This window comes from Penicillium manginii (assembly GCF_028828005.1).
Source record: "Penicillium manginii strain IBT 31320 chromosome Unknown utg000009l:1.0-3297300.0:1.0-3298630.0, whole genome shotgun sequence".
NCBI lineage: Eukaryota > Fungi > Ascomycota > Eurotiomycetes > Eurotiales > Aspergillaceae > Penicillium > Penicillium manginii.
In genome coordinates this window covers 1,459,540-1,479,512 of record NW_026643110.1, presented here as the reverse complement: position 1 = coordinate 1,479,512, position 19,973 = coordinate 1,459,540, and the positions used below count along the sequence as shown (strand labels likewise).

General features: G+C 46.1%; 9 protein-coding genes across 9 annotated transcripts; 4 read left to right on the top strand and 5 right to left on the bottom strand.

Annotated features, from left to right (window-relative positions):
* Positions 1–165: 165 nt before the first annotated feature.
* Positions 166–2,018, bottom strand: N7533_012312 (Choline transport protein; the record flags this gene model as incomplete). Its single annotated transcript, XM_057108962.1, has 3 exons — positions 166–1,177; positions 1,237–1,641; positions 1,720–2,018. 3 exons carry the CDS (start codon positions 2,016–2,018, stop codon positions 166–168), a joined length of 1,716 nt encoding a protein of 571 aa, XP_056954063.1.
* A 1,037-nt stretch (positions 2,019–3,055) lies between these two features.
* N7533_012311 (flavin-containing monooxygenase) lies at positions 3,056–4,660 on the top strand (the record flags this gene model as incomplete). Its single annotated transcript, XM_057108961.1, has 1 exon — positions 3,056–4,660. The coding sequence occupies one exon, from the start codon at positions 3,056–3,058 to the stop codon at positions 4,658–4,660; it is 1,605 nt and encodes a 534-aa protein (XP_056954062.1).
* A 767-nt stretch (positions 4,661–5,427) lies between these two features.
* On the bottom strand, positions 5,428–7,078 carry N7533_012310 (uncharacterized protein; the record flags this gene model as incomplete). Its single annotated transcript, XM_057108960.1, has 3 exons — positions 5,428–6,445; positions 6,507–6,869; positions 6,951–7,078. The coding sequence occupies 3 exons, from the start codon at positions 7,076–7,078 to the stop codon at positions 5,428–5,430; spliced, it is 1,509 nt and encodes a 502-aa protein (XP_056954061.1).
* A 1,319-nt stretch (positions 7,079–8,397) lies between these two features.
* On the top strand, positions 8,398–8,787 carry N7533_012309 (uncharacterized protein; the record flags this gene model as incomplete). Its single annotated transcript, XM_057108959.1, has 1 exon — positions 8,398–8,787. One exon carries the CDS (start codon positions 8,398–8,400, stop codon positions 8,785–8,787), a length of 390 nt encoding a protein of 129 aa, XP_056954060.1.
* A 658-nt stretch (positions 8,788–9,445) lies between these two features.
* Positions 9,446–10,873, bottom strand: N7533_012308 (Zn(II)2Cys6 transcription factor; the record flags this gene model as incomplete). Its single annotated transcript, XM_057108958.1, has 1 exon — positions 9,446–10,873. The coding sequence occupies one exon, from the start codon at positions 10,871–10,873 to the stop codon at positions 9,446–9,448; it is 1,428 nt and encodes a 475-aa protein (XP_056954059.1).
* A 1,689-nt stretch (positions 10,874–12,562) lies between these two features.
* Positions 12,563–13,388, top strand: N7533_012307 (sugar O-acetyltransferase; the record flags this gene model as incomplete). The annotated part of the gene is made up of 3 exons (XM_057108957.1): positions 12,563–12,723; positions 12,822–13,221; positions 13,290–13,388. The coding sequence occupies 3 exons, from the start codon at positions 12,563–12,565 to the stop codon at positions 13,386–13,388; spliced, it is 660 nt and encodes a 219-aa protein (XP_056954058.1).
* Positions 13,389–14,047: 659 nt separating this feature from the next.
* On the top strand, positions 14,048–14,761 carry N7533_012306 (alpha/beta hydrolase; the record flags this gene model as incomplete). The annotated part of the gene is made up of 1 exon (XM_057108956.1): positions 14,048–14,761. The coding sequence occupies one exon, from the start codon at positions 14,048–14,050 to the stop codon at positions 14,759–14,761; it is 714 nt and encodes a 237-aa protein (XP_056954057.1).
* A 603-nt stretch (positions 14,762–15,364) lies between these two features.
* N7533_012305 (NAD(P)/FAD-dependent oxidoreductase) lies at positions 15,365–16,899 on the bottom strand (the record flags this gene model as incomplete). Its single annotated transcript, XM_057108955.1, has 2 exons — positions 15,365–16,267; positions 16,342–16,899. The coding sequence occupies 2 exons, from the start codon at positions 16,897–16,899 to the stop codon at positions 15,365–15,367; spliced, it is 1,461 nt and encodes a 486-aa protein (XP_056954056.1).
* A 697-nt stretch (positions 16,900–17,596) lies between these two features.
* N7533_012304 (NAD-dependent succinate-semialdehyde dehydrogenase) lies at positions 17,597–19,354 on the bottom strand (the record flags this gene model as incomplete). The annotated part of the gene is made up of 6 exons (XM_057108954.1): positions 17,597–18,182; positions 18,255–18,537; positions 18,605–18,859; positions 18,926–19,102; positions 19,167–19,248; positions 19,313–19,354. The coding sequence occupies 6 exons, from the start codon at positions 19,352–19,354 to the stop codon at positions 17,597–17,599; spliced, it is 1,425 nt and encodes a 474-aa protein (XP_056954055.1).
* Positions 19,355–19,973: the final 619 nt, after the last annotated feature.

The window sequence follows — 19,973 nt, the reverse complement described above, 5'->3', positions numbered from 1 at the left end:
CCAGTAAGCAAGTATAGTGAAAACAGAACAAAAACTTGGTAAAAAAACTGCTACTCACCTGTGGACTCACTTAGTTCCTTGCATGAAAGTACGATAAAGTTAACAACATTGTGCTTCGATAGATTTTGAAACGCAATGAAGGTGATGGTGAAAACTTTGAATTATTTACTTTGATTCCACTGTGCTCCGGCAATCTGCGTTTTCAGCCTGTGAACAGTATGGTGAGACATGAGATTTCACAAAAAGAACATGATATAATCCCTCCCACTTTGAAGTCCTGACTGAATATATGAGTACAATCTCAAGTACTCTCCTAATCATCCTGTTCGCAAGCCTTGGAGTGAGATAGAGCCTTCTTGCCATTTCGTCCAAGGTTTGGCCCGGGTCAATCCCCTGTAAAATGTTCCCAAGCATAACAGGCCCCGTAAAAGACTGTTTTTTACCACCTCCCAGCCACGAAGCTGCGATGAGTAGGGAGGCTGCAACAGAAACCACAGAAACATAGTTCATAGATGTGACGCTCGTCGGGACCGAAAAAGGAAAACAGAAAAGGATAGAGAAGACAAATACAAACACAACACTAATGACATTAATACACATCCCAAAGGTATCTCCAAGATCAAAATAGCGTTCTGGTAGGGTATCTCGACCAGCAAGGAGAAGCAAACCTTGTGGCACAGCATATGAAAGGAAAGCAAACACTATAGCACTCGAGATAAAGGTGTTGAACGCGACTGTGCTACCAATATAGATGAGACCAAACAGAAGGCAAAAAGCGGTACTCAAAAGAGTAGCATTTACTGGAACCTGATAGCGATTGCTTATGCGACCGAAAAAGGGTGAATGAGGAAGACCTCCATCTCTGGCGAATGCCCAGACTAAGCGTCCAGTGGTTAAAAGGGCACCGGGGACAGTACTGATGAAAACAAGGTCCAGCCATATCAGGAGAAATAAAACTGCGCCATCTGATGGGATTGCTTGGGAAAGGACATCGTAGATTGGTAGCTCTGAAGCCATCACGGTGTCGATAGATTGAACGGCAAATAGAGCGGCGAGTGTGAATGCAACATTGCATACCAACGCTAGAACAGTTGCCAGTACGATTGCGCGAGGGACGTGGGTGCCTGGCTTGTCGATCTCCTCCGAAAGATGAGTTGCAGCATCGATGCAAACATAACTGACATATAACCTGGTCAGTACTGGTGGATGAAATCTATGGGGTAGAATTTCACGAACATCCACATTCCCTGTCCAACATCGAGTAGGAAGCTCATGCCATCGGGCCAGCCAGAAGTATTCCTCCAGCTAGCAAACACAGTGGACGCCGCTTGTTTGGTAGGGTTCGCGGCCGCCAGAGTCAGGACGAAAGTGCCAAACGCGAGCAAAGAGCTCCAGCAAAAGACTGTTTCAATTTTGGGCATCCATGCATGGCAGAAAACTACCATACAAGTTCCCAAGAGAAGAAAAACGACATATATTAGATATATCTCCCATCTCGAGGGGTTGTAATTTGGATGCCATAACAGCGCAATCTCCGCCGTCAACTGGGCGGGGAAGATAGTTGTGGAGCAGACAACAAATAACCATTCCAGTATGGCAAACCATGCAACGGTAAATGCAGCAAGATTTTTGTAACGCGGGCTGGCGACCATGAATGCGTAACTGAGGTCTCAATAAGCATAGAATATGGATAAATAATTGAATTGAGTGGTTACTTACTGGTATTGTCCGCCAGACGAAGGATATGCGGAAGCCAGCTCTGCTAGACCTAGGGCTGGAATAATACTCACAACTCCAGAGGCTATTGGAATCCATGTGGCTGCTGCGAAGCCACCAAACATCAAGTGTGTGGACAAGAGACTCGAGGTGGCAATCCAGGAACTACAGACCGCAATAGCGAAAGCCAGCAATGACCATAGTGTGAACTGCTTAGGCATGAGATCAGAATACCCTGATGCCTCATGGTCTGCATGGGACTCAACAGCACGGGAGCACTCTCCGATTTCTGGATTTGACATTGTCCTCGGCGCTGACCTTGGAAAGGGATGCTCACGGAGGTAGTATTTCGGGCGGAGATGAGGTGAGAAAGAAGTAATATCTAAGGCTGAACTTGATGGCCAATAATTTGGACCTCATTTCAGACGTCAAAACCTCTATATTATATAAAGTATAGTGGTTGATGTCTCCAAACCTTGGAGCCCCGGAGAGAGTTGATAAAGAGTCTCTTATCTCGGGTCTTGATGGCTGAAAGGTTGCTCAACCCCGCTTAATGCGATACGGTAGTCATTTCTGATATGGCCAATAAAAAAGGATTCACACTGACTTCGAGAACTTAAATCCCACAGTGGTGACTGGTCAGAGTTTCCCAATTTGAGCTTGATTCCGAGACTTTAGTTTTTGTGGGGGCTACGCGAAGTTGCCTTTTCTGGAGGATTGACGACTACCCCCTGGCCTGTCGGCTTTCATTCCAACTTTCAGACGACAGACCCGCCAATAATCGCCTCTGCTGGTCACGGGTCATATATCCATGTACAGACCAACACGAGTATTCCGCTCTTGCTTGCAGTCAAGTTACGCTGTTGGATAATATTCTATGTAATCAAACCTCCTCATTTGGTCATTTTGCCGGGTAGCTCCTAGCGAGGCAGGGTGACGGAGGAAGCTTGGAAGGAATTGAATTCTCTGTCCCGTAACTATACAGCATATTTTTAGTCCGTAAGATAATACATTCGGGTAACTAAACTGGGGACGAGAAGTGATCAATTACAACGTGATGCATTCTATGCTGACATTGGCTCCCGCGTATGGTACGAATCACGCTAGGGTATGCATGCTGGTCGGGAAATGATCGAATCGGTGCATAATACAATCCGAAAATCGGACTTTTTGAGGACCGTTAAACGACCATGAATCATAACGTATTTAATACTCAAAGAATCTACATTTCTAAGTCCTCCATCTTCGCAAATCTCCCATTTCAACTGCTCTGTATTTTCAACCTTTCCTCTCATTCGACGGCTTTTCCAATCCCCAGAATCCGCCCTGTACCTGCAATATGCCATCTAGAACCGAACAGGTCATCGATGCACTTGTGGTTGGTGCTGGGTTTGGCGGTATCTATCAAACCTACGCGTTAAAAAGAGATGGATATAATGTTCGCTGTGTCGAAAGAGCCCCAACAGCCGGCGGGGTATGGTACTGGAATAGATACCCAGGTGCGATGAGCGACACTGAAAGTTTTCTTTATCGGTATTCCTGGGACAAGGAAGCTCTCCAGACATACCCTTGGCCGAATCGTTACGTGACTCAGCCAGAGATTCTCAAATACCTCAATTTCATCGTCGACAAGCATGATCTGCGCAAGTTAATGCGATTTAACACCGCGATGGAAAATGCTACATGGGACGCAGACCTCTGTGTTTGGAAGGTCATATGTGATACGGGTGATGTGTTCATTGCCAAATATCTGATCACCGCTATGGGTGGTCTCTCCCAAGCCCACTTTCCGAATATCCAAGGCATCAATTCTTTCAAGGGTCGCCTGATACATACTCAGGACTGGCCTGATGGAATTGACCTGAATGGTCTAAATGTTGGTGTCATCGGCAGCGGCTCGACTGGCGTTCAACTGATGACCGCGATTGCGCCAGAGGTAAAGAATTTGATTTCATTTCAAAGAACTCCTCAACATTCTGTCCCATCTGGCCAGAGGCCCGTCTCGGAAGAAGAACGCAAGAAGATAAACGAGAACTATGACAACATTTACAAGCAAGTTTGGAATTCAGGTGCCGGATTTGGTGTGAATGAATCCGATCGGCCAATGTCTTCCTATCCCCGGGAGGAGCGAAAGAAGATTTTTGAAGGGCTCTGGGAGCAGGGCAATGCGTTTCGGTTCAATTTGAGTAAATTCAATGATATTTCGACGAACATTGAGACAAATCGCGAGACTTGCAAGTTCATCAACGAAAAGATTGATCAGATTGTGAAGGATCCTAGAAAGGCCAATGCCCTGAAACCAACCGGGCTCTACAATCGGCGCCCTCTGTGTGACTCTGGATATTATCAAATCTTCAACCGAGACAATGTGGATATCATTAATCTTCGAGAAACTCCAATTGAGACCATTGTTCCCGATGGCATCCGTACCTCTGATGGGAAGGTGCACGAGTTAGACGTCCTGATATTCGCGACCGGGTTCGACGCGATGGAAGGGGCCTTTACCAGAACTACCATTCAGGGACGAGATGGGAAATTGATGACTGATCATTGGAAAAACGGGCCGACTTCCTTTCTCGGTGTGTCAATGGCTGGCTTCCCCAACTTATTTATGATCTTCGGACCCCAGGGCCCGATGTCAAATGGTGCCACGGTTGTCGAAGTTGAAGCAAACTTCATCATGAAGCTCATCAAACATGCGGAGAGTCGCAGTGTTTCCGGTGAGGTAGTAATAGAAGCTCGACCCGAGTCCGAAGAGAAGTGGCGAGAGATCTGTGACAAAGAAGCCAGATCATCAATTCTCCACAACGCGCCTAGTAGCTGGATCTTTGGAACAAACGTACCCGGCAGGAAACCTGTCGTGACATTTTATTTCCCTGGACTGAAGGGCTGGCTGGAAATTACTAAAGAGGAAACTGATCTTGGATTCCCTTCATATACATAAATTTACAACCATTGTTTTTAATTGACTGCGTGCAATGATATCTTGTAGGTAGAGAGCGCTTCTATAATATAAAGTCTGAAGGATGTATCTACTAGTATTGTATACCGGAGTATTCAAGTGACCTAAGAGAGAAGAAAGCAAGGCTACCTATGTAAAAAGTCTTAAATTGTATCATGTTCGACTCCAATCTCATGTTTAGTATAGCTGGAAATCTCTTAAACATGCTGAATTACATACCAGTATAATATTAGAATTAAATATTAGAATAATAAGAAAAGAAAGACTGCGGAATTGCTGCATACTGCACCTCCTCATCTTAGTAAATGTTCGGTTGCCCAGTGGTCCTTTATGGTACCCGAACCTTGGAAATCGTCATACCAACATTTTCTAGGGGATTCCCTCCGATAGTTAGGATACTTCAATATTTCTTCGGTTTTCCAACCATATTTCTACTACATGACAGTCCTTGTATTGAGGCTGATCAAGCATCCCGGTCGCAAATTGCCCTTGCTTTATCTCCCTAACATTCATTCGCGTATTGTCACCCTTCTCATGGAGTTGAGCCATTATCACCCATGGTCCATATAACTAATTGTGGAGCATGCGCTAGTATCTAGAGGCGATGAAAGTTCTTAAAAGGTTTAATTTGGCAGTGGATTTTGGTCGTTCAATTTTCTTCGATTTCTACGATAGGCGAAGTAAGAAAACAGACGAGCTTGAATAAATAAGCAAGTTTTCAAAGAAAGGAAATTCTTCAGCTAGAAAATTCACTCGTCATTCGTCAGCTGCAGGTTAAGGTAGACTGTCTTCAGGACTGAGTTTTCGTCCAAGGCCGCCTCGCCACACTCTCTGCCAATGCCAGATTCCTTGACACCTCCAAATGGGACACGGTAATCTGAGTTGTTGCTGGAGTTGATCCAAACCATACCAGATTCAAGCTTCTCTGAAACCTTGATAGCTCTGATAACATCCTTGGTGAAAAGAGCGGATGAGAGACCGTAGCGGGTGTCATTGGCAATCCTGACGATATCATCCGAGTCCGAGAACTTGAAGAAAGCGCCAACAGGACCAAATATCTCCTCTGTAGCGATGCGCATCCTTGGGGTCACATTTCCAAAGATAGTGGGCTGAATAAAAAATCCTCTATCACCAGGTCGCTCGGGGAGGATGCCACCACCCTTGATAAGGGTAGCGCCCTCCTGCTGGCCGATCTTGATGTAGTCAAGAACCCGCTGGAACTGGGCCTTGTTAACCAAAGGGCCAATAAAAGTCTCCTCCTTAAACTGATCGCCAACAATAGCATGTTTCTCGGTATAAGCTAGGAATCGCCTGAGAAACTCATCGTAAATCTTCTCATGGATGTAAATACGGGCCGTGGAAGTACAGATTTGACCCTGGTTTGCATATATCCCATAGTACACCCATTTGAGGGCGTTGGGGATGTCAGCGTCATCATAGACAATGACGGGAGACTTGCCACCTGTCTCTAGTGCAACTCGTTTCATCGTGGGGGCTGCTGCCTTCATAATCAATTTTCCGGTGGCGGTGCTACCGGTGAAACTGATCTTAGCGACATCGGGATGCTCAGAGAGACGCGCGCCGGCTTCACCACCTTCGCCATTAACGATATTCACAACTCCGGGCGGGAAACCAGCTCTAACAAAGAGATTGGCCAGATATAGAGCGGAGAGGGGCGAGAATTCCGAAGGCTTCAAGACACAAGTATTACCACATGCGAGAGCTGGTCCGAGCTTCAGGGAGACCATAATCAAGGGGTAGTTCCATCTACATAGCAGTTATAAGTAAAAGGCAAAGGACACTTTGCGGCGAAGAAAAAAGCACTTACGGAGTGATAGACCCGGTGACACCGATGGGCTGGCGAATAGTGTAAGCAAAGCGGTGCTTGCCTGCGTCGATAGTCTGTCCATAGTGCTTGTCGGCCCAGCCACCATAGTATCGGAAAACCTCGAAAACTTCGTGGACATCCTTCATTGCTTTCGTAAAAGTCTTTCCAGTATCAACTGCCTCGAGAGATGCAATGATCTCGTGCTCAGCCTCAACTAGATCAGCCAACTTTAAAAGCAGCTTCCCTCGGCCCGTGCCATCCAAGTCGCTCCAAGGGCCACTGAAGGCCTCTTTTGCGGCAGCAACGGCCCGATCGACATCTTCGGCAGAGGCCTTGGAGATAGAGCAAATTTCTTCTTCGGTACTGAACGAATGTGGTCAATATTGTCAAATCCGAACCCTAGCATACAGGGACACAGAGGTAGGTTCAAGATCCAGGACTCACGCGGGGTTGATAGAAGCAAATTCCGCGTTATTCTTCGCACTGGTCCATTCGTTATTAATAAATAGACCCGTATTGACTTTAATGTCCTTGCCATTTGGGGCATTGAGGGTAAATGTGGAAATCGGCATCTTGGATTGCGAAATTTGACCTTGAAATCTGAGTTGACTTGTCCGCCGTGGTCAGTTCTTTAAATTTTGTTGGAATGCTCAGAACTTCGAGAGGACTTTTCGAGAGGTCTTTAAGTTCTCAATAATTTTTTCGCAGCTCTGTCCCAGTACCAAAAACAGCCCACGGCTTCTCATTTTCGAATCAACTAGTAAATTCTCACATTTATCAGGTTTATGGCAATTAAAGCGGTGGGGTTGGAATGTGCTGTTCTATACTTGCCCCTTTGGGTGAATTTCCTGAGTGCTGCAATAACTGCTGGTACCATTCAGATCAAAACATGGTAGAATCTATTTCGATGGTATCTAAGTGTGCTTGAATTACTAGCTTGTATTCCACACCTATCTAGATATGTATGCCCTGCAGTACACAGATACCCGACTATTAGCAAATTAAGATCACTGATACGCGATGGGATTAAAGTGATACGCCCATTGCAGCAGGCAAATTGAGAGAAATGTCAACATATCGGACTCCTGAATAGTTTATGCAGATTCGGTGGGTTTATTTCGAAGATTCCAAGGTTTTCCTGCCTCTTGTGGATGAATCTCGAGCTTGAAAGAAAATACGCACTGCGGGGTACCTCGGACGAGGAACTGTCAGCGAGAACATACCTGGAATATCCCGTGCGACTATGAATCCCTGCCCCCCTGCGGCAGCCGGGGGGCTATCTCGCATACCTAGGCATTTCCGACGGTGTGGTTATCATTTAGTCTAGTCCGGTTCAAACTGGAATATTCGAAGTTTATTCTGCCAAGACTGCGCTTTTTGGACAAGTTCCGATACCAGTAGATCTACTAGTATTTGTCTGCTTTTTGAGAACCTTGAAACTTTGAAAGAACTTGAAATAGTACATTCGGAATTCGTCCACTTTTAGTAAGGTCACAAAAAATAGCCAGCGAATATTAGCACCTAGGCATATCAAGCAAACAGGGCGTCCCAGACGCGGGTCGCTGCATGAGACGGACAGCGGGTGGTCGGTCTTACGGTGGGGTCAAAGCTATGGAATACGCCAAATGCTGCCACGCATTTGGGAATATTCATAATTTCCCGATTCAGTCAATACATGCGTATATGCGTTCATTCTCCAGAATAGAAGAAGAGTTTGTCATCACTGTCGTCTTCATCTACTACATAAATAACACCACCCTCAACATCAACCTCAACTTATCGGCTTCATCTCCAATTAAATCATCATCTATTCAATTCGCGGACACACCAAAATCCTCCCACGAGCCTATCAACTTCAAAATTCGACAAAATTCCTCGAACATTACTCAAAATGCCTCCCTCTATCCCTGCCGATGGCCCCGATGCAGCGGCTTCCCATAAGATCCCCTACGGCAAATATGATTCGTTTCCCAAAATTCCGTTCCCCGAATGGAGCGGCTACAAGTCTGTCATGTACCGCTCGGCAGATGGCAAGCGTGTAGCTGGGACTTTCCATGAGACTGAGAGTGCAACAATGACCTACCCCTGCGACGAATTTACATACGTTAAGGCTGGCTGGGTCAAGGCTGAAGTCAAAGGTGGCGATACATTTACCCTTTATGAGGGAGACTGTGTTTACTTCACCAAGGGAACCACTGTCACTTTCTGGTCCAGCGAAGACTACATTAATGTCTCTTGCTTCTTTGCCCATGAGGGAGATGGCCCCGTCTCTCTCGTCTAATCGCCTTGCACAAGCATGGATTGTCCTGGAAGTACATATCATTGATGAAGGGGGTCCGAAATTGCGATCACATACGTGATGTTTGACTCGAATCCAAAATATTATTAGGGATATACGACAACGACATTGGGACTTGGAAATTATGCCATGTTAGGGGGAGGTGGATCTCGAGCGACGATGTGTCATCACTCATTATATGTCCTGAAAGCCTAGAGAGCGTGGTTGTTGAGGGCTCAGCTAGAATGCAGGTAAATACAGTCACACTTTCAGTACAAATTTATGAACTGCCAGGGTATTTGGTAGCTATATTCATGCGGGTGTTTATTTTCTCTTACAGCATTGAAGGCATCTTGACGTAGAGACCTCGGGATTTCAGCGCCGTTTGCGCAAGAGGGGAGAAAATAGAAATTCTATCAATGTGCAAGCTACATTATTCTTTGATTATTAGGATGTAGTGGGCAAAGCATCCATGGACGAAGAAAAAAAACAATAGTCATCAGGTGCGTTGATGCCAAGCTGCTATTGGGATGTGTGTGCACTGGATTTGACGGGGGCTTCAACATACAAGCTTCGAATGTGTGTTCCTGCGAGAAATTGACACGTAGATCTACCATCGACCTCGGGATACGCTGCTCCTGAAATGCACAGTCATCAAAGCTTAACAAAGAATAAGAACTCGCGACGTTTCCAAAAGATACAAAAGCCAAAAGACACCGTTTCCGCTGTCTTGCATTTGCCAAAGTTCTTCTAGGATCTTCACTGCATGGATATTTGCCGGAAGTCTAGTGGACGAGAACAAATTTTGAAATCTTTCCCTAACCTGCTGTCTCTCCCAAGACGAATCGCAATCCAATTCAGCACCTGCGGTAAAGAGAGGCAGAGAAACGAGACTATGATAGCAGCTATCCACTGGTAGGCTGAATATGTCATCAAGGATTTCTTTTGCGTATTGTTTGATAATTAATTCATCGGGATACTGGCCACCAAAGATATCATCGGAGTCGTTGGTTGAGAATCCAAGTAGTAGTGAAGATGGAGCACACTGAATAGACCGATATAGCATTATCAGGCCGTGTCTTCGAAATGAATTATTAACTAGATGCGATTGAGCATCCGAGGATGCATCATCAAGCTGCAAAAGACGTTGCTCGAGAAAGGCTTCCAATGAGAAGTCCCGAAGTGCACCATTCATAATGGCTCCGCAGTATCGACCAACGTTTCCCAGTACCAGCATAATATCGCTGCTGTATCCAATAGTCGCATTATACTGACTTCGCATCTCCTGTACACATCGCAAAAAGTCCTCACTATAAGGGATTATCTGGTCGTTTTCATTTAGGAAGAATGCAACGGCTTGCTCCCAGCACAGGTATATTGCCAAGCTTTGTTGCAAAAAAGAATCCTTTTCCGCTCCTGGGCTTGCTAATAAGATGTCGATTATGGCTCTTGTCCCCTGCAGGTGCTCCTTCCCGAATTTGACATCCCTTTGGTTATCCAGCCATGCAGAGCATAAGCCCAGAAGTATAACAGCGAGGAGAGAGCCGTATGTAGGAGCATCTTGCTGCAATTCGATTTGTACCAGAGAGAGCGCGTGGGCTTGCTCCTGGAGAACGCCCTCACAGGACGTGGAGCTAAAAAACCCTTGATGAGCTAGGCTCAGACTCTGTATTGTGTAGATAAGGGATCGAGAGGTTCTTAGGTATTTGAGGATTTCAAAAGAGAATGGATTGACGTTTGGATCGATGACCATTATTTGGCTAGCTTTTTCAAGCCAATACCGCAATAAGTGGTTTTTGACAGCTGATGGGATAGTTGATAAGTTGCTGCCAATTGTCAAGCCAGGAATTTCAATCTGCCACTGTGTCGAGCGAAACGAAGATCGACAAATAATTCCCCTCTGCTTGCAACGTGAGCAGACAGGAAAAGCCTCGTCGCACTTGAGGTGTCGCTCTTTGCAGTCCAGACACGCGAATTGGCTTTTACGTCTTCGGTTCGGATGGTCAAGAATGCGTGTTTCCTTCCAGTCCTTCGGGGAAACAGGAGAGGCATTCCCACCTACGAAACGGACGTTGAATTTTCGAGCCATTTGAAAGATAATGTCCGTCTGTATCAAGCTTTGACTGAGGAATTCACTGGGTTTTTCCTGATGCGAGATGTGATTTTTGTCAGGCAAGGCTGGCGTTCTATTTTCTGCATAGAAGGCTCATGCCAAACCAGGCTGATGTGGGGTACGACTTTCCATTTAAAGGGCCCCAACTGCCACATGTGCGGGGGTAAACTTTGGGTTAATCTCTAGGCTTGATTGATATTTATTTTCTAGGCCGCTATCAACAAAAAGATAAAGAGCTCCCATGGTAGGAACCGTCACTAATTTCTAGTGTCCGCATCTCTTATCGCCACAGGACAGGTTCGGCATATGGCGAAATTGAAGGATATTTCAAGTGCTAGGATACATTGAAAACCATGGTAGGCCTGACTGGCCTATTTATTGGCTATTCCGGGTCCCTTCCGGCATTGACACTCGGTTGCATTCACTGAGAATGGGTGAACTGCGCTACTTTAAGCCAGCCACGATGAGTTTTGTCCACCTGACTGCCATAACACTGGCAATGAGGATCGTAATCTTTTACAAGATTTTGATGGGCACTGGATCAGCATAACGTGATGTAAAAGTATCTGTTGACGCGTCATATCGACCATTATCTAGGTCGACAAGCGGATTTAAAATAAACGGAGAACAGCGGGATAGAGAATTGTTATTACCTGAGAGATCTGGTACGTGACCCTTCACTAAATTCCAGCCTCCCCTCACTTGTGTCCAGAGGTAATATGAACAGAGACCAATGGATCGTCGAGTCCCATGATCCTCCTCCTAGTAGTAGTAGTAGTAGTAGTAGTAGTAGTAGTAGTAGTAGTAGTAGTAGTAGTAGTAGTAGTAGTAGTAGTAGTAGTAGTAGTATGTATGGCGTATACCAAAGGAAATAAGTATACGTATCGTAAACCTTGGAAGCGAGACTCCCTCGAGGTAGAACTCAAAAATCACGGCCAAAGTCGAGTATCAAATGGGGGAGATAACCCCCCCCCCCTAATCGGAGTAGACTTGCTCGATATTTGACGATTCAGGAAAGGCGTCACTAAGCCAAACTTGGGATTGAGTTTCAAGAGATAGTTAAATGGGGCGGCAAGTCATAGGGCAAACGATAGATTGCGGGGTAAAAGGATAACTACGCATCAATATTATCCTAAGCCGTACTCCGTACCCTATCTTCACTACTCCGCACTGTACACAGATCGTGTTCTGGCCCAGATCTAGCCGCACCCTTTCAAGCCCCCCTCGAGAAATGACCCAAAAAGGCAGGTGGGGGCAGGAAGTACAAGACAGTGGAGCGCGGCTACTATTTGATAGATGGGGAAATATCGGGGGAACATCACGGCTCCCCACCTCAACAACCAAAGCTCACATTCCAGAATGTGCTTAGCAGAGACGTCCATACACGCGAGGTGAAATTACCATACCTAAGTACGCGTAGTAATTTTAGCGGAGAGTTGAATTTGAAACAGGATCTGAATCAGTGGCCATCTGGTGAATGATGAGAGACACTAGTCCCAAGTCGACTCGTACGCAGACATACATCATCCTCCCTGGTAGATACATTATACATCCCACTTCCACCATTTCCTTTACTCATTATATCCGAATTTTGACAGTTTTTGATGCTCGCGTACATCCAACAATTCCATTAAACCGGCATCACTTGATATCTTGCGAATAAAAATGACATCGTCACCAGAATGGGACAAAATGTTGCGCGGGGAGTGGTATAATGCGGGCTGCGAGATTCTTCAAGCAAACAGAGTCCGTTGCAAGAAAGCCTGTGAGGAATTTAACGCCTCAAATTGCGCTTCGCGCCGGGAAAAAGTGAGACTTTGGAGGAAGTGAGTTCATGGTCGTAGATAGCCAAGTGGTCTTCTTTGGTGCTATCACGACTCAAAAGCGAGAATTCCTTCAATTAAAGCTGACATTGAATAACTAGTATTGTTGGCGATGCCCGAATTTTACCTCCACAGCTTCCAGATGCGAAGGATGATGAGGCTCAATTCGACGAGACCGATCCCTATGTCGATGGCCCCATCTCAATTGATCATGGCCTGAATTTCAAGGTTGGAAAAGGAAGTTTTTTAAACTTCAATGCTCTCGTACTCGACACCTGCCTCATAACAATTGGCGAGAACGTTCTCTTTGGGCCTAATGTGTCTCTTTATGGTGCTATCCATCCTGTAGACCCCGCAGAGCGACGCGGTCTTAAGGGGCCTGAGGCTGGGAAGGAAATCCACATTGAAGATGATGTGTGGGTTGGAGCTGGTGCCTCAATACTAGGCGGTGTTCGTGTAGGACGTGGGAGTACAGTTGGTGCATGTTCGGTTGTTACGAAGGTAAACCATTACTCAATGGCAATAATTAATTACTGTGACTTCCGGTTGGCTAAAATTCTCTCGACTAGGACGTTCCTGCTTTCTACTTTGTTGCCGGAAACCCTGCTAGGGTAATTCGGAAAATAAAGACTACCATGAATCTTGAGGTTGAAGGAAAGGAAACCTAATTAAGCACTCGGCTGCCATAGAAATATCAGTAATAAACATCAGCCTAGATCGTTTTTAGGTACCGCAGTATATCCATGCAACTCTTCATCATTGGAAACTGTATACTTGTACATTCTTTGTGTTTCCTTTTCATACCTAGGTAGACATTCCAAGATTGTACCAGTAGTGACAGTGGTAGTGGTACGGTACTACTAGTACTATGACGTCCGGGGCCGATGAAGCTAGTGCCTAGATGAGCATAGCTTTGCCCCCAGGTATTGGCTGGGATGCTCCGCGATTTGGCCAGGAATGGAAGGAAATTTTTTAATACCAGCTTCAAAAGAGCTTTTTTGATCTCCGGATATAACCCCGTTCTCGACCTCGGGAGTAATCTACATATTGCTACTCGTTATCTGAGATTGACACACTAAGGGCAATGTACCAGGTGGAGATTATTCACCCAAGCAGCTAGTGCCCACTTGTAATGTTTGTCTCTCGTCCACATTTCCGATAATTGGCCCTCTGAAGAGATAAATGTTTCCTCGATTACCTAGTAGGTAGAAACAATTGCAGTACGCCACTTTGTGACTCGATTGAGAATATCACAAGCAGAATCGAGCAGTTTCCTCCTCTCTCCCAGGCATCAAAACAAAACCAGCAATTTGTTGCGAGTCCCAGAATGTCATCTCTTGCATTTGATCATGAATTCTTCGAAGGTTGCAAAGACCTTCTACCTAGCATGGAGCCAAATAAGACATCTGATCCAAAAAATCGCAATCTCGGCCGCCTCGACTGGATTAAAACTCAAGAAAAGCGATATTGTCACCTACTAGATGACCCAAGTGTCACAGTGACGGCCTTGAAGATACCATTTTCCGGTCACAGCGAACCAATCTCTGTTTACCAATTATGTCCCACACGCGCTCGACAACCATCCAGCTCACCATTTCCCGCTATTATCCATACTCACAGTGGGGGATTCATTTACGGATCTGTTCCATACCTCCTCAAAAGACTCAAGTATCAAGCTGCAGAATGTGGTGTTCAGATCTTCAGTATCGATTATTTTCTTGCTCCCGAGTACTCTTATCCGCACCAATTCCTGGAATGCTGGACCACATTGAATTGGATACATGACAACGCCAAATACCTCAATATTGACCCGGCTCGCATCGCTGTCATGGGAGAAAGTGCAGGTGGAAACCTTGCGGCAGCGACAGCTCTCATGGCTAGGGATAGGGGATTACAGCCGCAACTAGCAAAACAGATTCTCATCTACCCGATGCTCGACGACCGGACTATCTACCAGAATCCAGAGTTGGAGAGATTGGCAATTTGGGGCCATGCAGACAACCGAGATGCCTGGGGGGGCTTATCTGGGGGATTTGGCTAAAGTCGGTGGTCCTGGCACCAGCCCCTACGCTGCTCCAGCTAGAGCGGAAAGCCTTGCTAGCCTGCCATCGACTTATATTGAAGTTGGTGGTCTTGATCTCTTTCGTGACGAGTGTATTGATTATTCTAGTCGCATTGCAAAATGCAATATAGACTGCGAAATGCATTTGTATCCAGGAGTGACACATTCTTTTGAAGCAATCAACTCGCAGGCTGCAGTGTCAGTCAGAGCATGGGCAAATCTCAAGGCAGCCATGATGAGCTTTTGAGATTGGCTGGAGCCAACATATGGAAATTACGCGATTTGGGGAAAGGCTCTCTCGCACTGTCACATTTAAAGTGTACTATTATTATAATCCAGGAGTGGCTGCGATGAAGTTCATTAATTTCTTACTGTGGCCATCTTCTCCAAATGATATTAGTATGCCGGCATGTGATAGCTAAATAATACCTCTTCAATATTACTTTTTGTCATATGCTAGCTTAATTTGGACAAGGAGAGATTTGATTGCAAAACTGGCGATAATATTATTTCATGCCGAAGAATCACATTCACCCGTTAGATGGAAGAACGTGGATAGAGCAGGGGACAGGTCCAGAAAACTCATAACTTCGAGTACAATGCACGAAGATGCTCCTCAGAGCCTCCAATATGCGCCAATTGCATTTGCAATTGACGAATTCTCTGCGATGAGATTCTATAGTGATCAGGGAACCACGTAGGAACTTCCTTTCCAGTTATTTGCCTTGCTAGGGCAACACCACTCATCCAAGCATTCGTCATTCCAAACCCACTGAACCCGGCACATATCCACTCCGCACCAGTCTCTGGTTGACCGATGCGACGAGTATCGATTGCCTCCTGGGGAAGCTGGCCTACGAAGGGTAGATGATCCAATGAGTTCGCCATGATGCCGGACCAGGATGCCTTTATGGACTGTTCATTCGGAGCAATTTCACCCCAGTGTTCAAAGATCACCCGCAAAGCGCCCGAAAGATGCGTCTTGGCAGCGAGCGACTCTCTGGCATCGGAACGCTTACCATAGCTATTGTGTGCACCGTCGAAGCCTCCAAGCTCTCCTCCACCGAGAATGATATCTCCGGTGGCTGCGTTCTGGTGCAGGTAGAAAAGCCCTTCATCCAGATAAAAGCTCCACGAGCGATCTCCGGATAGATCCTCAAAATCAATACCAGGTCGCTGGACCATGACCTGCCCACGACGTGGAACGATTATGCCTTTGAATTTTGGGAGCAAATGGGCCGTATGAGCTTCCGTACAGTAAACGACGTGTTGAGCTTGAATGATACCGCGCGGGGTGTGGAGTGAGTATGCGTAGTCTGGCGTTGAATTCTTATGCACAGATGTCACAGGCGTATTGGACTCGAGGAAAAGGCGCCCAGGGTATCTTTCTTGGAGCGCGGCAAAGACAGCGGTCATCAGCCGATACGGCCAGATCGCTCCAGCAACGCCAATCATAGCCCCGGTTGCATTCTTGATCTTATATTCCTGAAGAATGAGAATACTTTAATGTTAGGGACAGATTCTTTCATTCAAGGAGTCGGGTCAAGGGACCAGGATACCTTCTGTGCCTCCTCAGCCTCCACGATTTTCCAACGACCAGCCCAGTCCGGGAACGCGGCCTCAAAGTTGGCCAACATTGTCTTCATATCAGCAAGCTTTTTCTCACTGAAAGCTGCGGCAACTGATTGAGTTTCGCGCAGAGCTGCCTGCTTGAAACCTTCTGGGCCGAGAGATTTGGCAACCTTCTCAATCGCCTCGTAGTGCAACATTTGAAACCGGACAATCTTCTCTGCTGCCGCATCTCCGAGGCGTTGACGGAATCGGTCATAGTCTTGCATCGCATGAACGTGGATACGTCCGCCATTTCGACCTGTTGCACCAGAGCATATCTGTCGTGCTTCGAGGACCCCGATTTTGCCAGTATAACCGCTCGTCAGAAGCTCGTGAACCGTGCTGCAAGCTGAGACACCAGAACCGATGACGGCAATGTCGCAATTGGCTGGTAGTTGTACTGATTGAATGTTCCTAACATTCTCGTTCAGCGGTGTTTGCCAGTAAGAGACTGTTGGATCGGCCTCTGGGAGAAGTGGATCGCTGATCAAGGAGTCGTAAGGCATCGCGCACTGTTCTTATTTCGCCCTTTGCATTGAGTGTTAAGAGAATAGAATGGTGGTTGAGATAATCATAGTGCCCTGGATATTATCGTTTATAACAATTCACGACTCACTCCGCATTTCACTTGTATTGTATTTCGGAATCTGACCAAAACCCGCAAGAGATATCCCGGTGGGTCCTGGCGGGGCTGCTTCGGAAAGCATCCAGACTTGGTAATCGAATGGTCAGGGGTCTTTGGTCGTGAGATGGCATCTAGGGTGCCGATACTTTCCCGGTACTTTCCTTTCGACTCATCGATGTACTCTCAATGTTTCGAGCCCCGTGCAGAGCTAGCTTGCAGCAAGATCTAGGATATTATTTCAAAGTCCTGTTCTCCTTGACCGCCACTCAGGTCATATATCAACAACAATCAGGCCCCTTGCAATCTGCTTGGTCTATTTGCAAGGGTGTTATGAATTGGTGAAAGTGACGAAAATTTCAAATTGGTAATATGAAAAGAGGGGGAAATCACAAGGGGACGGCATGGCAGCCTGTATGCCTGACACATCAAGGCATCGATTTTCAACTTGCCCAACCTTAAGGAAGGTGCTTATTTTGTTTATCAATCTGACTAACTGCCAATAACTTCAACTCATTGAATTTAGATTTTATAGTTAAATCTTCACTCCGCATAAATGACAAAATGCTATCATTTGCAATTTACCGATGTATATTACCCACGGTAATAGCCTTGATAACTTGATACTCTTCCATGCCATACACACTTCCCTCTCTTCCATAACCACTAGCCTTGACTCCCCCAAATGGAGCTTCCGTTGCACTCACTTTTCCTGTATTCACAGCCACCATGCCAACCTGCATTCGCGCCGCGACTCTATGACAGCGTCCAATATTTTCGCTGAACAGGTACCCGGCCAGGCCGAACTCAGTAGCGTTTGCTAACTTGACAACCTCATCTTCAGTATCAAAGGCGCAAATTGCCGCCAGTGGCCCGAATGTCTCATCAATTGTGACAATGGCATTCGTCGGAACGGAAGACAAGACCGTGGGTGGGAAGAAATATCCTTCACCTTTAGGAGCCTCGCCGCCGATTTCCACCTGTGCGCCCTTTGATACAGCATCCGAGATGTGACTGGCAACTTTATCCACCGCACTTCGATTGACAAGTGGACCTTGTGTCGTCGTGGAATCCAGACCAGCCCCGTACTTAAGCCGTGAAACGGCCTGCACAAGCCTTTGTACGAATTCCTTTTCAATCCCACGCTGGACATAAATTCGGTTCGCGCTAAATTTCGAGTTTTGTCGTGAATAAACTTTTTATCTTGAACAAATAATTTAAGATCCGGGATTCACTTACCAGACACAAGTTTGGCCAGAGCAGCGGAATTTGGATGTCATCACGCCTTCGATAGTAACATCCAAATTGGCGTCATCGAAGACGATGAGAGGAGCATTTCCACCCAGCTCTAGACTGACTTTCTTGAGCGTACCAGCTGCCAATCTTGCCAGTATCTTACCAACACCAGTCGACCCGGTGAAACTAATCTTCTTCACAAGCGGGTTGGTGGCCAATTCGCTAGCAGCCTGGCGATCTTTTGTCGGGCAGACCTGAATAGACTTTGGAGGGAATCCAGCCTCAACTGCCAGCTTCGCAAGTATAGCACAGGTATAAGGGGTTTCACTGGGGGGGTTTTATAACCACTGTACATCCGGCACCGAATGCCGGGGCAACTTTGCGCGTGATCATGGCTGCAGGGAAATTCCAAGGGGTGATTATGCCGCAGACACCGACCGGTTCGCGAACATCTGAAAGAATCGTATTCGGGGTCGCAGATGGAATGGTATGCCCGTAAGCCCGAGGAGCCTCTTCGGCGAACCATGACACAAATGATGCGGCATACAACACTTCACCAAGGGCCTCAGCGTACGGCTTGCCGTTTTCGAGACTGAGGATAATTGCAACTGGCAAAAAACCAAGCTATTAGTAAATGTACACATTTTAAGAAGGTTTTCCTGTCATTGACTGACTGTCATTCCGATTGGCGATGATCAAGTCATTCCATTTTCTCAATAAAGCTCCTCGTTGAGCACCTGTCGTGCTCAAAAAGTATTCTTCTTGGACAGACTCCGCGCTCACAATTGCCTTTTGAAAATCGGCAAGGTCGCAATCTGAGACTTTTCCAAGTACCGTACCTGTCGATGGCTCTTCTTCTCTGTGAGCATTTATTGTTCATTTGCATCATGATTGCAGTTCAATCGTTCATCTTACCGTAAACAGGAAACTTCTTTTCTTTCGACACCCAAATGCCGTCTATAAATGCATTGCCATTTAATAGTGACTTATTATTAAGCTGTCGGCAGGCTTATTAGTTGATACTCTGAATATAATATATTATTCACCTTCGACAACCTCACCTTAGCCAGCGCACTCTGATGATAATTCTCAGGGCTAGTCATGATTCTCACAGTAAGGGTTCAAGTTTTCAAGTTCCAGGATTCAATATCGAATAATGCGTTCAAGTTATTATCTGGTTTCAAAAATATGTGATGGGCAGGCCTTGTGAATTTATCATTCCACTCTATTTTGAAAAAGAAAGATAGAATGCTTGGCTCGGGTACAGGTAAACGAGCGTCCTGCGGTGGGCCGTTTGAGTAAAGGAATCCTAATCTACCACTGGCAGTGGAAGGAGACTCAGCCCCTGAATCAGTTTCCCAAATGTGACAAATCGCGATATGAGACATATCGATTTGAGTTAAAATATTAGACTTTGCCCCACGAACCTTCAGATCAGGTATGTATTTCGTATCTAGTGGATAATATTCCGGGGGTCGAAAAGGGGACTTTCCTTTTCAGGTAGCATCCCGATTGAATTCCGTATGCCCACCTCCTCTCCAACCAACCCTGCATATCGACCCGTTTGAGTATTGAACTGCCTAAAGTAGCCAGATTCCGATACGGTTCTCAGGCAGCTTCAATCTTTATTCTGACTTCAAGGTCAACAATTTAGGACTTCCAAGATATAAGATGAAGATGAAAGCTATCACCAGCTGAGAAATTCAAATTCAAAGCAAGCCC